At 40.1% G+C, this 14,660-nt stretch overlaps 1 protein-coding gene across 2 annotated transcripts in view; it reads right to left on the bottom strand.

Moving 5' to 3' along the window:
* Nucleotides 1-286: 286 nt before the first annotated feature.
* sh3pxd2b (SH3 and PX domains 2B) overlaps nucleotides 287-14,660 on the bottom strand; it is a 336,589-nt gene continuing 322,215 nt past the window's right edge. For both annotated transcript variants that reach the window (XM_068043410.1, XM_068043411.1), the window contains 3 exons: nucleotides 14,472-14,521; nucleotides 9,747-9,872; nucleotides 287-5,968 (listed from right to left, as the gene is read on the bottom strand). In XM_068043410.1, the coding sequence (XP_067899511.1) occupies nucleotides 4,241-5,968; nucleotides 9,747-9,872; nucleotides 14,472-14,521 (1,904 nt within the window). In that variant the 3' untranslated portion in view covers nucleotides 287-4,240. The remainder of the gene's footprint in view (nucleotides 5,969-9,746; nucleotides 9,873-14,471; nucleotides 14,522-14,660) is intronic.

Here is a 14,660-nt window from a genome sequence, read left to right as displayed (position 1 = left end):
AAGTACAGGTTAAGCATGGCTGTGATGCTTTCTGTGAATGACCTGTCAATACTCACAACTGATGAATGATCAATTGAGCGAGCTTCTTGGATTATACTCCAACAAGAAGTCAAACTTTTTAGAATTGGAGGAGGTGGGAAAAAGGAAAGCAAAACTGTAATGGATTGACATCGACATTCCTTTTCACATCACTGAAATAAATCTCCTTTCTGAATACTGGCATTTATGGAACCTTTGTTTTAATTAATAGTGAAAAATCTGAAGCATACAACAAAATTTAACAAGAATATTGAGGTATATTGGAGATGTGATTGAGTTGCAAATGTAATTCTTTAATATAAAAAGTTATGCTGGTATGCAATACTTAAATTACTTACTTGGTCATGTTAGTAACCATCTTATTAATACAAGCAATATATAAAATAGTATTATCTATTATAGACACTGCATTGGGCATCCTATATATACACATCTTTCTGTTGGAGGTATTAATTTTTGTGAAATGATCATACAACAGGCCACTTATCAATGACTGTGATATCTTTTCAACACTGAAAATTTTTAACTAAACTGGATGAAATTTGATATGAGCTTCAGTACAGAATTCCCATGCTTCCCAAAAATACAGTGTACAAGAAATATTTAAAACAAAAGCTGCAAGTGTTTATTAATGTTCTACAAAATAAACCTTTGTAACAAAAAACACAGTTGCAATTTGAGAGAGTGCTTCTCTAAAATTCAAATTGACAGTTTATCATTTGTAATGTTTTCTACAGTAATGGTATTTGAAATACAGACAACTGAACAGAATTATGCATACATGACATCAAAGCCAAAATCCCTTCATACTTAAGTCAGGAATTCATAAGTTGTTGTTCTTTCCCACATAAAACTTTTCCTGTCAAATGCAAAGATCAGCACAAGCCACTGCTATTTCACTTAATGGTCAGGTTTTCATTGCTGTTCAGTGAACTTTTACAGAGGTAATGCACGTTAAAACATAAACCCTGTTGTTTATCATAAATTATTGTTTGTGTAAACATGCTTATCAAAGTGAAGAATGTCAGTGTTATGAAATGGAAGGTTTCCACTAAGTGTCTTGAAGTATTCTTACATCGTGTATGGTCTAGATCAGAGAGTGCAAAACTCTGACTGGGCCAAAATTCAAACTTCACAACCACTCTCTGCACCCGTGCCAACTTTCATTTCTGTCTTCTCAACAACAATTTGCATTTACATAGCACCTTTAATAGTGGAAAATATCCCTAGGTGCTTCACACTATCAATCATTCCTTATGATCCCAGCAGAATGCTAAATTCGAGCCACTCGTGGGTAATTCTGAGCAGTGGATTCTTCTGGATGGTGAATGCCCATAAATTCTGATTGCTTCCTGGTTCACATTTTCCCCCTTTCTTTGGGTTAACCCATGTCAAGCACTGCGCAATGGCAGATGAACTGCTTTCAGGTATGTATCAGTGGCTCAGCTACTGGAAAGTTGATGTTCATTGTGACGGGTCCTCACTTTCAAATAGGGAAATGCTGCACTTAGGGTAATTGTAAATACCTAGCTAACTAGGTTAACAAGCTGGTAGTAAGCACCTACCATTTACAGTATTTGACTCAAGAGTTTCCCTCCACTTTAAGTATCATCTGTGTAACAAGAATTCAGATTAATGGTTGGTCTCAGCAAAGTATTTGTACAGTGAGTGGTGATTTATATTGCTGAGGATAGGTATAGTCTATAAGATTATTATGAAATTATAGCCATGCAGGGCAGTAAGGAAAACCGTTTAGTTTGGATTTTCTCTCTAATGGCTTTCTGGTAAGAGTAGCCATTAACTCCATAGCAAAACCATTCTGAACATTGAATTTTACCCATAACTCAGATGTTTATTTTATGTATTTTATCAAGATAAGCAATATTAATGCTGGTCCATCTTTTATCCAAAACCAGTCAGCAATGCAATTATAAAAATACATTCAATAATTGAGAGAAATTTGAGGTCTTGAATGAGAGTCAAAGCTTAGATGAGATGTGCATATTAGATTTTTCTTTTGCTTCAGTATATTCCAGGAATATCACATGACACACTATTTGCAAGCTGGGATTTTAGAAACCTGATACAAATTTATTACTCACAAATGTTTTGGCACTTAATGTATATTCCTAGATATCAAAATGTAATATTTTATACACACCTCCTTCTTGTATGCAAACTCACAAAAACAGATATGGGAATTCCCCTGGTCAAGCTTCCATTCCAGTGGCATTTGGCAGTACACATTGTTGTCTACTGTGTCAATGGCAACATTTACAAACCAGTGTAGATGTGAAGTGCATGGATAAAATATACTCGTCACAATTATGTGTTAAACACTTCAAGTTGAAATTTATTCTACAATGCTAGATGGCAATGGATTTAGGTGTTTCAGATGCTTTCCACTGTAAGGCGAGAGCAAAGCTAAAGAATACAAATGGGTGTGAGGCCAGTGTAATCTCCAGTGCTGCATAAATATTGTACAGATATTCTCAAAATGTTCTTTCATCCTAACCAAATCAAAGTATATTACTTTTGCATCGCGCTTGCTTAAATATTCTTTATTGGTGTTGCATGACAGGAGAATATTCATGTTCCCTGGTTCAAATGTGAGGTATTTTACTTCTGCTACTTTGAAATGCCTTTCAGTTTTATTTAGAGACGTTATGTTAATTTTTAAAAGCATGTTTCACATTTCAAGTCTCTTGCTCCAGAGTTTATGCTTGATACCAGTCAAGCCCTCTTAAAGCAAACAAGCCCAATAAATGTTTGAGGAAATCTATGCTACATTACAACTAATATGTTTTAGGTATTACCTTGTAAAGACCCCATGTAGTTTACATTCATGAGGGATCAACCAAAAGCATAATCTGTGCAACAAGAATGAAGAGAGAAGCATTATTCAGTTTAAATTCTGTTGATCATTGTTCTCAGTATACTCTTTGTAACAGAGAGTTTGTTTCAATATTAAACCTATCAGCAAATCCTGCTGTCTACTTAAAGTTAAACCTCCCGATCATTAAAGAACATCACCAAATAGTTAATTGGATTGAAGTGTCATCCACCCACTTATCTCTCAAATATAACAACTCCTTGTCCTCCGAGGTATTTTAAGTATACCAACGACATAACTGTATGTAGTTAGGTTTCACAATATGTAATGATGACAGAAATCTATATGCTCTGTCTTTTGTAGGGAAGCTCTACAGCAGACTCTACATGTTACTTGTGTGTATAACTGAATTTTAAACTTTACGTGCATTATATCAGTGGCTAAACTACTGCGTCCCTTTTAACATAGCTGTATCTTTTTTATGGCCTTCTGAAGCAGTATATTAACTATGGTGTTTCAAAACTACATAATCTACCTTTGGACAATACTACAATATAAAAGAAAAAGAATACAAAAAATGATGCAGAGTAATGTTATCATTTAAGAAGGAACAACAGTTTCTTTGGCAGAATTTGCTCGTACCAGATTTACATTACAAGATGCCTGCAATTAGTATGAACCTTTATGTTATTGGAATTTTGCGAATCTCAAGATTATGTTGATGTACTCAACTATTTAACTGGCAATAAAACAACTAATTCTCATTTTCTTGCCAATGAGAAAAACACATTTTAAATAACCTCGGTAAGTAAGTATTGCATAAATGGAACACTGATATTAAATTTTTTCAATTTGTTCTTTATGTTGGGTGATGCTGGCTGCATTTATTACTCTTCCACAGCAACTTCTTGTACAACCAAATGGCCATCTCAGAAGGCATTACAAGACGATCACATTTAAGCCAGACTAAGTAAGGCTGGCTAGCTTCCTTACTCAAGGATGCTAGTGATCCAGTTGGGTTTTTAAGGCAATATTGCAGATTGCCATGGTGCGATCTCAACTGCTAGTCCAGTACCATACCCATTACCACGTTCTCCAAACAAAAAACTATTTGTTTGCTCTTGGGTGATGACTGGCAGACCATCATGACTAAACAGACTATTAAATGAAAATGTGTAAAATGTGTCATAATTACTGAAATCCTGCACTTTGCGGACATGCACTTCATGTTGTTCCAACTTAGGTTGAAGACATACAAGGAATGTATTAAGTTGCTTTTAGAAAGCTTAAACCTATAAATTAATGAGCTAATTAAATATTACATATGAAAAAGCATCTTGCAGTGTAAAAAAAACTATACTAAGATACTTATTTTCTGACTAGGTAATTAGAAGGGGCCCAGCCCTCCCATGTTGGCTCACTATTTAGGATTTTACAATACCACCATCCATTGGTATTTTTTTCAAATACTTCAAAAACAGTTCCCTCCTTAAATCCAGCTGTCTCCTCATCACCTGCAAAATCTGCTAGAGCTACGTAAAGGCATAAAGACTCTTCATCTTTGGGCATATTTAAGTTGATGGATGCAGCATTAATCTCTTTTCCTGGTTCTATTTTATCTGCCTGTCTTTCTGTTACTTTTGACGGAACAATTGGTTCTTTTCTATGTTCATGTACTTTGGACGAAACTGCTCCTTTTACTGGGAGGAGCTCCTTTGAACCTCCCCTAGGTTTACTATCATCTTTGCTGTATTCATGAGATGAACACGATTTAATTCTCGGTGGAGCTATGGCAGGTTTATTTTGTCCCCAGTTAGGTTTGTTCTCAGCTGCATCTTTCTGATGACCTTTCATATCTGTAGACTCTATGGAAGTTTTCTTTGGCAGTGGGGGTCTTCTAGGTGGCACAACTGGTCGAGGTGGTCCTTCTTTATTTGTTGAAGGTAGGCCTTTCAGTTGAGCATCATCTATTTTCTTCTCAATTGGCTTCAAACTTTTTGAAATACCTCCTTTCTCTTCAGTGATACTAGGATCATGTTCATTTTCAAGGCTGTTTTGTTCTCTCTCAAGAACTTTCACCTCACTTATTTTAGAGCTCACTCCTACATCTTGCTTCAATTGAGGTTCATTTTCTGTGTTTCCATGAGAGCTGCTACATGTATCTATTGAGGATTGATTATTTGAGTAATTTTGATTGCCAGTAATATTCTGGGAGGAGTCCTGCTCCCCCATTTTGTCTGGCAGCTTTGCTCTTCTCAACTTACTTCTCAAGTTGGAAATGTCAACTTCAGATTCAGATTGACTTTCTCCTTTCATGATAGGAAGTGGCTTAGGTCTCAATAGAGGTCTTGGCTTTAGTGGTAGATTTGGGGATGATTCCACTGATTTGTCTTCTGTATCAGGCTTTGACTTTGCTTGTCTTCCTACAGGCTTTAGATTTGGCTTTGCAATTTCACTTGCTAATATCTTAGGCGCAGTCTCAAGTCCTTTTGACTGTGTAATTTTATTTGCTTCAGCACTCAGCTTCTTGTCTCCTTTTGGTGCCATTTTTGGTGGCAACAGGGGTAAAATGCCTCCTGGTACAGGGGGCTTGGGTGGAAGTCCTTTTGAATGTTTATCCACTGCTTCCACTTCAAACTTGCTGTTAATCTGTTCTTTCTTTAATGGAAGAACTGGCTTCTCTTTGTTAAACTTGGAAGTGCCATTACTTATTACGTTTGAAGGAGAACACAACTTGGACTGAGATTCTACATTTGGGGAAGAATTGAACTTGTTGTCAGAAGATGGGCTCTTGCTTGCATCCTTCCCTCTCCGGTCCTTCAGTCTCTGTTGAACTACGGATTCATTTTCAATATCATTCGATTGTGGCTCTTTGGGCAGAGCTCTATTTAAAAAGGCACCATCTCCATTAGTACTGATTCCTGTAGCTCCATCTGAAAGTTTAAGTTTTGCCAGTTCTTGTGCTAAAGGTGGAAGGAAATTTGCCCTTGAAGCATTACTGGATTTCTTGTACTTGTCAATGAAAGAAGCTGGAGCCCATCCTTCTTCATCACCTATCTGAATGTACCACCAACCACTTAAGTTCTTTTCTATTACCTACAAGGAAGCAAAAAAAATATTTTGAGTAACTTGGATACATTTTCTCTGGGCCGGTGTTTTATCCAATTTCAAAGATGTTAAACCCCTTAATACTTCCTCTCGCATGATGTTAAATTCATCTCATATTTCACACTCCTCCTGCCTGAGTGCAATGTTTATATCATCCCTTTCCTTTGTGAAAACAGATGCAACACATTCATTAAGATGCACACCAATGTCCTCCACCTCCACACACAGGTTACACTTATGGTCCCTATTTGGCTCTATTCTTTCTTTAGTTATGCTTTTGCTCTTTATGTATTTATAAAAAAATCTTTGGGTTCTCCTTGATTTTACTTGCCAATATTTTTCATGCCCTCTCTTTTCTTTCCTAATTTTAAAAAAAATTTCACCCCTACACTTTTTGTACTCTTAAGTTTTCTGCAGTTTTGAGCCCTCAGTATTTGTCATAAGCTTCCCTTTTTTCTTTATCCTCTCCTTTAAGCCCCTTGAAATTCAGGGAGCTCCAGATTCGTTAGTTCACACTTTTTCTTTAAGGGAACATACTTGCTCCGAACCCTCACTATCTCTTACATGAATGCCTGTTACTGATCTGGCAGTGATGCACCTGTTTCCAGTTGGCTGTTTCCAGTCCACTTTAGCTACATCATATCTCAGCTTAGTAAAACTGGCCTTTTCCCAATTGAGAACTTTTATTCCTGGTCTATCTTTGACCCTTTCTACCCTAAATCTAACAGAATTATGATAACTTCCACCAAAGTGCACCCCAACTGATACCCCTTCCACCTGCCCAACTTCATTCCCTAAAACTAAGTCCAGAACTGCCCCCTTTCTTGTTGGGCTGGCTGCATACTGGCTAAAAATGTTCTCCTGAATGCATTTTAAGAATTCTGCTCCCTCTGTGCCTTTGACACAAATTCTATCCCAGTTAATATAAGTGAGGTTAAAATCTTGCACTATTACTCCTCTATTGTTCTTGGACTTTGCAGAAATTTGCATGCATCTTTGCTCTTCTATCTCCCTCTGACTGTTTGGGAGTCTATAGTACATCCCCAGTAGTATGATTACTCCTTTCTTGTTCCTCAGTTTAACCTATTTGACGATCTTTCCAGCATATCATCCATCTTTACAGCTATAATTGTTCCCTTAATTAATATTGTGATCCTTTTTTAACCTCTTTATCTCGTCTGAAACACTGCAACCATGAATGTTGAGCTGCCATTCCTGTCCTTCTTTCAGTTATGTTTCAATAATTGCTATATCATACTCCGACATGGCAATCTGTGCTCTCAGCTCACACGGTATATACTTCTTGCATTTTCCAACCCCCAACAAGCAGGCTGGTGGCACGGGGGCCATAAAATTGAGCGGGAGGTGGAGGTGCCATTCCCGACGCCTTCCCACCTCTGCTGTAATTTTATGTGGGGTGGCGGCAGCAAGAAATGGTCCACCCTCCCAGGCCAATCAAAGCCCTCAAGTGACCAATTAACTGTCACCTAAGGGCCTCCTTCTGCCAACGCTGGTATTTTACCGGCGGCGGCTATACGGCAAAGGCCCCAAGAACACCGCCTGGTAAAACCTGGAGGCCTTCTTGCAGGCTGCAATGGGGGGGGAACAGGGCTCCACGATCATGCGCACAGGGTGCCCCACGGAGAGCCACCCCAAAAGCTCCAACCGCCCCCACTGCACAACACTCCCACCACCCCCCCAACCAAGACCCTCTTGCCTCACCGGGGCCCAGACGATTGTCCCCAGTGAGGCTCCCAAAGTTTACCTTGATTCGGGGGCCAGCCTTCACCTTGCTTGCAATGGCTGGGTGCAGTCCCAGCAGTGGTCACTGCTCCTAGTGGTGCTGCTGGGAATAAGAGCTGCCAGCCTGCTGATTGGCCAGCGGCTCCATTCAGTGGGACATCCTGCCTCAAAGAGGTGGAAGTCTCACCCAAGGCCAATTAAGAGCCTGGGGAGCAGAAAATCCCAGCATGGCTCCTCAGGCACAGTGGAGGCGGGCTCACCCCAGACTTTTCAGTCAGTGGGCGTGGCCTCCAGCCCAACTTAAAATTCTGGCCCTAGTCTTGGTTTCCTCTGCCATCCAAATATGCTTACTAATTTTCTGCCTTCCATTTCCAGCTTTTCTTCTTTCCCTTTGAATTTACTCTCAGGTTCCCATGTCGCTGCCAAGCTAGTTTAAACCTTCCCCAACAGCACTAGCAAAATCCCCTGCGAGAATATGGTCCCAGTCCTGTTGAGGTGTAACCCGTCCACTTGTACAGGTCCCACCTTCCCCAGAAGCGGTTCCAATGCCTCAGGAATATAAAGTCCTCCCTCCTGCACCATCTCTCCAGCCACGTATTCATCAGTTCTATCTTCCTATTTTTGTACTCACTAGCATGTGGCACCAGGAGTAATCTGGAGCTTACTACCTTTGAGGTCCTGATTTTCAATTTCTCTCCTAGTTACCTAAACTCTGCCTTCAGGATCTCATCCCTCTTTTTGCCTATGTCATTGGTGCTAATATGGACCACAACCTTTGGCCGTTCACCTTGCCCCCTCTGAATGCCCTGCAGTTGCTCAGTGACATCTTGAACCTGGCACCAGGCAGGCAACATACCATTCTTATGTCACGTCTGCGGCTGCAGAAGTGCCTGTCTGTTCCCCTCACTATCAAATCCCCTACGACTATTGCTCTTCCAATCTTCTTCCTCCCTCCATGTGCAGCTAAGCCACCCATGGTGCCATGGTTTTGGCTCTGCCTGTACTGCCCAGATGAACCACCCTCTCATCAGTATTCAGACTGAATATCGGTTGGAGTGCAAGATACACTCATGGGATCCCACCCTGCCTGCCTGCTCCTCCTTGTCCTTCTGGCAGTCACCCGTTCGCTCCATGCCTGCAATTTCTAAGCTGCAGGGTGACCACCCCACGATTTCCCACATGGCACAAGATTTGCATTCCATGAGGCTAAGATTCCCTGCCATGCCTTTACTTTCTAGACAATTATCTAGAAATACTTACCAGCTACTCACCATGTCTTGCTGTCTCCCACTCCCTCACTCGGACTGCTCCTTGTTTTGTAAAAGACCTGAACAGCACCTCTCCCCTCACTGTGTAAATTCTCTCACTCACCAAATTCCCCAAGTTAAATACTCTGACAAAGCAGTACTCCATCGAACTAGATTCCGTGCAACCTACTCAAACTGCATCCTGTGTCTGCTTTCAACATGTGCCATCATTAAAGGTGTTAACAATAAAACGTTTGTTCATGCACATTAAGGGTTTATCTGGGAAATGGAATATTTTCTATTTCAGACACCCAGTATGAGCAGTAGGTAAGATTAAACATAATTACATAGTGTAAAGCTCCTTCTGCTTTCTACTTTTTTCCATTTCACATACTATCCTTCAGCCTGTATAAGAGGGAGAACTTCCTCCGGGCTACAAACACCACCATAACTTCATTGGAACACCCTGGATTTCTGCCAAAGTTGTAGTGGAGCAGGAGAAACCCTAGGGTAATTTACTCCATGTTTCATTGTCAATTGTAGATTTTAAGCATTAGGCCCATTTGTGATTGGAACTAGATTGAAAATGCCCAGACTGAATTCCCAAAAGGCTCAGGAGACTTTCTGCCATTCGTCTGTGCTGAATTTTAATGTTGTGCACCAAAGTAAAAATGTCACACAGTTACCAAACAAAACTCTTTTAGACCATCATATTATAATGAGCTCATAATGAAATTTACATTACTAATATTTATACAGCGTTTTCATTGGCTTACCTCAACTTTTTGTCCTGCCTGAAAACTGATGCCATCAGGAATGGTTGTCTGGAAAGCAGCTATGGTGTAAAACTCTTCTTCTACTTCAGGAGGAGTTGGTGGTTTCGGGAGGTTCAATCCACGTGGCTGTTTATAAAGTTATTAAAGACCTAAAATCATTTACTTAGTCCACTTCGATGTTTTGTCATTCATGTTTCATATTCTCTGTTTTACAAATAAATTAGTAATTGTCCACATAAGAGAAGCTATTATGTTTAAAATATTTTCAGTTATTTCTGAAGAAAAGTTATTATTGGCAACTACACATATTTTAATGCATTTAAAATCTTTCAAATAATTTAAAGCCAGAAAAGTGCAGAACAGTAGACAATCAAATTAATCATTAACTGCAAGCCTATAGCCAGACCGTTTTATTGCAACCTCTCAGAGAACACTGGGGGTGGGATAGAAATTGGTATGTGTAACTTTTTTGTTCAGGCATAAAATGGGTGACAACCATAATAATTTTACAGCAGCATAGCCTGTGCCCAATCTAGGCAGGCATTGGTTCCACTGTTTAATTTGTGGAACCAATTTATTAGGCGTCCTGGGAAGATACATGAAACAGACATTTGATGCTTTGAATGTTTTAATGAGGGGCCGAAATGTCCTGTTAAAGGACCCCTGCAGAAATTAGTTAGCAAGGAAAGGGGAAGCCCCGTCACTTGTCCCACTCAGGATTCTTCACTGACCCCCCCCCCCCAGGTGCCAATGAAAGGTAAATTATAATTTTTTTTTACAAACTTCCTCTAGAGCCTTGAGGAGCAGAAGGTTTTGAGAAGGAAAAGATAAGCTGTATAAAATCTTCACAATGATATGACAATTTTGTGGAACAAAGATCATTTTGTGGTTATTTTTACAACATATTTAAGACCTAATAAGAAAAACCAAGACATGCTGTCCCATGACATAAATGGATAACGCTGGTTAGTGCCCACTGTTGGATTCATAATGTTACTGCAGCAGGGGTACCCAGCTCGAGGTGTTATTGGTTTTACAACAAATATTGTAATACGATGGTGTATATGATGCATTGCACATGGAATTTCAAAAGGCATTTGATAAAGTGTCTCACAGGAGGCTTGTTATAAAAAATTCAGGTGAATGTGTAAAGCATAGCAGTTAGAAAGTTGGTACTATTTCCAGAAGAGAAGGTTCAGTGGAGATTAAATAAAATTCTTAAAATTATGAAGGTTTTTGATAGGGTGAATAGGGAAAGACTCTTTTCTGGTTGGGGAGTCAGTGTCAAGGGGTCATCAATTTAAAATTGTCACTAAGCCACTGAGGAAGGAATGACTCCATTCCACCTCCTCCTATTTACTCAGGCTGGGCCAGACCAAGCATAATCACAGGAACCCATTTGACCTTAAGTTGAGCTATAAATGCCACATCTTATCCATTAGTTAGGCCACCTACTTCCACCTTTGCGCCTCCACTGCTGAAACCCTTATACATACCTTTTCAAACATACTTCCTGATACCCTACCTTTCATAAACCCCAACTTGACTAAAGATCTGCTGCACATATCCTACACCCACATTAAGATCCATTCACCCCATACCATGTCCTAACTCAATCACACTGGGCCGAAATTTACTGTAGCCCTCAAACATTCATTAGACTTGTCCATGCTCATTTAATTTCCATGAGCTTTTGCAAATATTGTAAGTGGTGTGGCATCCTCTAAGAAACACCTGGAACCAGTATGAACTAGGGCAAGCAACCGTGTGACTCCTTAAATAATCGGACAGAAGAATTATTAATCAAGAGTGCAGAGTCTGAGCAAGAAGTGTCAGTTAGAATAGGATTACATACATAGGATTACACAAAATGTATGGCACAGAAACAGACCATTCAGCCCAACTAATCCATGCTGGGGTTTATGCTCCACTCGCGCATCCTCCCATCTTTCCTTATCTAAATCTATCTTTGTCATCCTCTATTCCCTTCTCCCTCATATGCTTGTCTAACTTCACCTGCAATGCAACTTTGCTATTTGCTTCAACCACTCCCTATGTTAGCGAGTTCCACATTCTCATCACTCTTTGGGTAAAGAAGTTTCTTCTGAATTCCCTATTGGATTTCCTGGTAAATATCTCATATTGATGGCCTCTAATTATGCTCTACCCCACAAAAGGAAACATTCTCTCTGTATCCATTCTATCAAAACCTTTCATAATTTAAATACCTTTATTGCCCCTCAGCCTTCTTTTTTCGAGAGAAAAGAGACCTAACCTATCAATCCTTTCCTGATTAGTATTTCTGGTATCATTCTTGTAAATCTTCTCTGCATCCTCTCTAGTGCCTCTATATACTTTCTGAACCAGAACTGCACAGAACTCCACGAAGTGCAGTCTGACCAAGGTTCGATACAGATTTAACATAACTTTCCTACTTTTCAATTCTAGCCCTCTAGAAATAAAGCCTACTGCTTGTTTTTTTTTTAATGGCCTTGTTAAACTGTGGCACAACTTTTAGTGATTGATGTATTTGTATTCCGAGATCCCTTTATTCCTCTATCCTACCTAGACTTGTACCTTCCAAGTAATGTGACATCCCTATTCTTCCTATCAAAATGCACTACCTCACATTTATCTGTGTTGAACTTCATTTGCCAATTATTTGCCCATTTAGCAAGTTTATTAATGTCCTTCAGTAATTTGTTGCTGTCCTCCTCAATATTGACTATACGCCCAATTTGGTGTCATCTGCAAATTTAGAAATTGTGAGCTGACTTTTAGCAGCACCCTGACGCGGGGGTTGTGGCGGGGGGGCCTGGGAATTATCTCTGGGAGAGGCCTGCCACGGGCCTTGATGCCAGGAAGGCCCCGCTCCATTTTACTGGTGGCAACGATGACTCAGGGTGGCTCCCCCCACCGCTCGGTGCCAAAAACTTAATTTAAATAGGTTAATAAAGTTTAATGAATGAATAATGACTTAACTTGTAGCGACGGCTGTCCCATGCCGATATTCCAGCCGATGGCCGGAAGTCCCGTGCCTTCGGCTCTCCGTCCGGAAATCCGAGGTGGAACACTGGTGGGGAGGGGGAAGGAATGAACTTTTCAGGGAGGGGCGTGGGAGGGGAGGGGGGGAAGAGCGTGGAAAACTGTTACTTTTGGCTGAGGGAATGGTGGGAAGGGGTTGAAGGGTCAAGATATCTACATTTGGGGATGAAAGTTCGGGATCAGCAAAAAAGTTTTTTCAGGAGGGGAGGGAGAGGGAGATAAATAACTTGTTAGGTCTTTAGGGGGTGGAAGAGGGGGCTTTGTTCTTTTATTGAATGTGTAAATTTAAATCACACTTGCAGTTCTCTTTAAAAATGTAAATGTTGTGTAAAAGCTTGAAGCCCTTTAAAAATGGCATGACGCCTGTGCGGTGGCGCAGGATGCCATTGCTGGGGACAGAGTGCCCACCCCCTTTACGTCATTGGGGGCGGGTGTTCTGCCCCCTCCATGTTAATGAGCAGCTGTGTGAAATATTGCGGCGGCTCCGCGATGCCCACCTCGCGTCTGCACCGTGCCGATCCGGAAGCTCACCACCAAGATCGGCGGCGAGCTATAAATATTCAGCCCTGTGTTTTCGATTCCAAATTTCAAATCGTTAATATAAATTGTGAACAGCAGTGGGCCCAGCATTGATCCTGATGCAACACAACTTCCCACCTTCTGCCACTCTGAATAACTACCCTTTACTCCCATTCTCTGCTTTCTGTCTCGAAGCTAGCTAGCAATTCAATCTGCCACTCCACATTCTCTATCCTTATTCATTAGTCGCTTATAGGGCATCTTATAAAAGGCCTTTTGAAAATCCAGATAAGTTACATCAAATAGTGAATTCAATGTAAAATCGAGTGCAGAAAGCAAAATAGAGGAAAAGAAAGACTCGATTGAGAAAAAAAATCGAAAGAAAAAGGAAAAAAAGTACATTGTTTTAAAATCTCCAACAACAATTCAAAGCTGAAGGAGTGAGTCTCCACATTTGTAACAGTTAATTTTTAGTGCCAGAGAAATTGTTTGGTACTAATTAAGTCTTATCACACCATTTAAAAAAAAGGGTACTTAGACAGAAATGGGCAAGCCAAAACTTTCTGTGGTGAGTTTAGTTTGTGTCTACAGTGCAAGTATAGGAACCCCATGCTGATCACTGCATTTGATTAGTGAATTAGACAGCAAAGTGGCATTTTTGGGAAGCTCATAGGATACCTCAGACAGCAATCTGGATTTTCACATTTAACCATGCATCTGACCTCACCTGAGGCTGCTGTGCAACTTGTGTATAAAAAACGGTTAGAGCCATTAGCCTCAATGTTACTTTGACAGTAAATTCTAGCCTATTGACTTTTTCTCTCCCAATGTTATATATTTCATTTCTTGCCTTGAAGAGAAGGGTCTCACCCCACCTTAACTCTGCAATCTCCTTCACAACCATATTTGCCTCCAACACACCACTACCCTTTGACTCTGTGGCTTTTTCTGCAAACCCCCTCTACCATTGATCAAAATACTTGCAACTGTCTTGACCACTTACAAAATAAACTTTTCCAAACCCAATTTTAACTAAGTATTTGGTCACTTCTCCCTTCCTGCTATGCCCATTTGTTCATTCATTTACATGTTGCAAAATTATTTGGGACTTTTTTGGGCTGAAGGCTCCATATGAATCCAAGTTAACCGTATGATACTCACCACAGTAAGATCTCTTCGTGGGGGTGGCCTCTGTCTCATGTTTGGTAATTCTGTATTGTTTAAAAGAAATATAATTAACTTTTGTTGTATAGAAAGCCAAGACCCCTTCCCATATTCAATATAAGTAATAGGTGAACAGGCATTTTCATCTTTCTTCAGACAATGCAAGTTAAATGCTATATTTGACAC

This window comes from Heterodontus francisci, chromosome 12 (genome assembly GCF_036365525.1).
Source record: "Heterodontus francisci isolate sHetFra1 chromosome 12, sHetFra1.hap1, whole genome shotgun sequence".
Taxonomy (NCBI): Eukaryota; Metazoa; Chordata; class Chondrichthyes; order Heterodontiformes; family Heterodontidae; genus Heterodontus; species Heterodontus francisci.
This window is presented reverse-complemented; position numbering and strand designations above follow the sequence as displayed.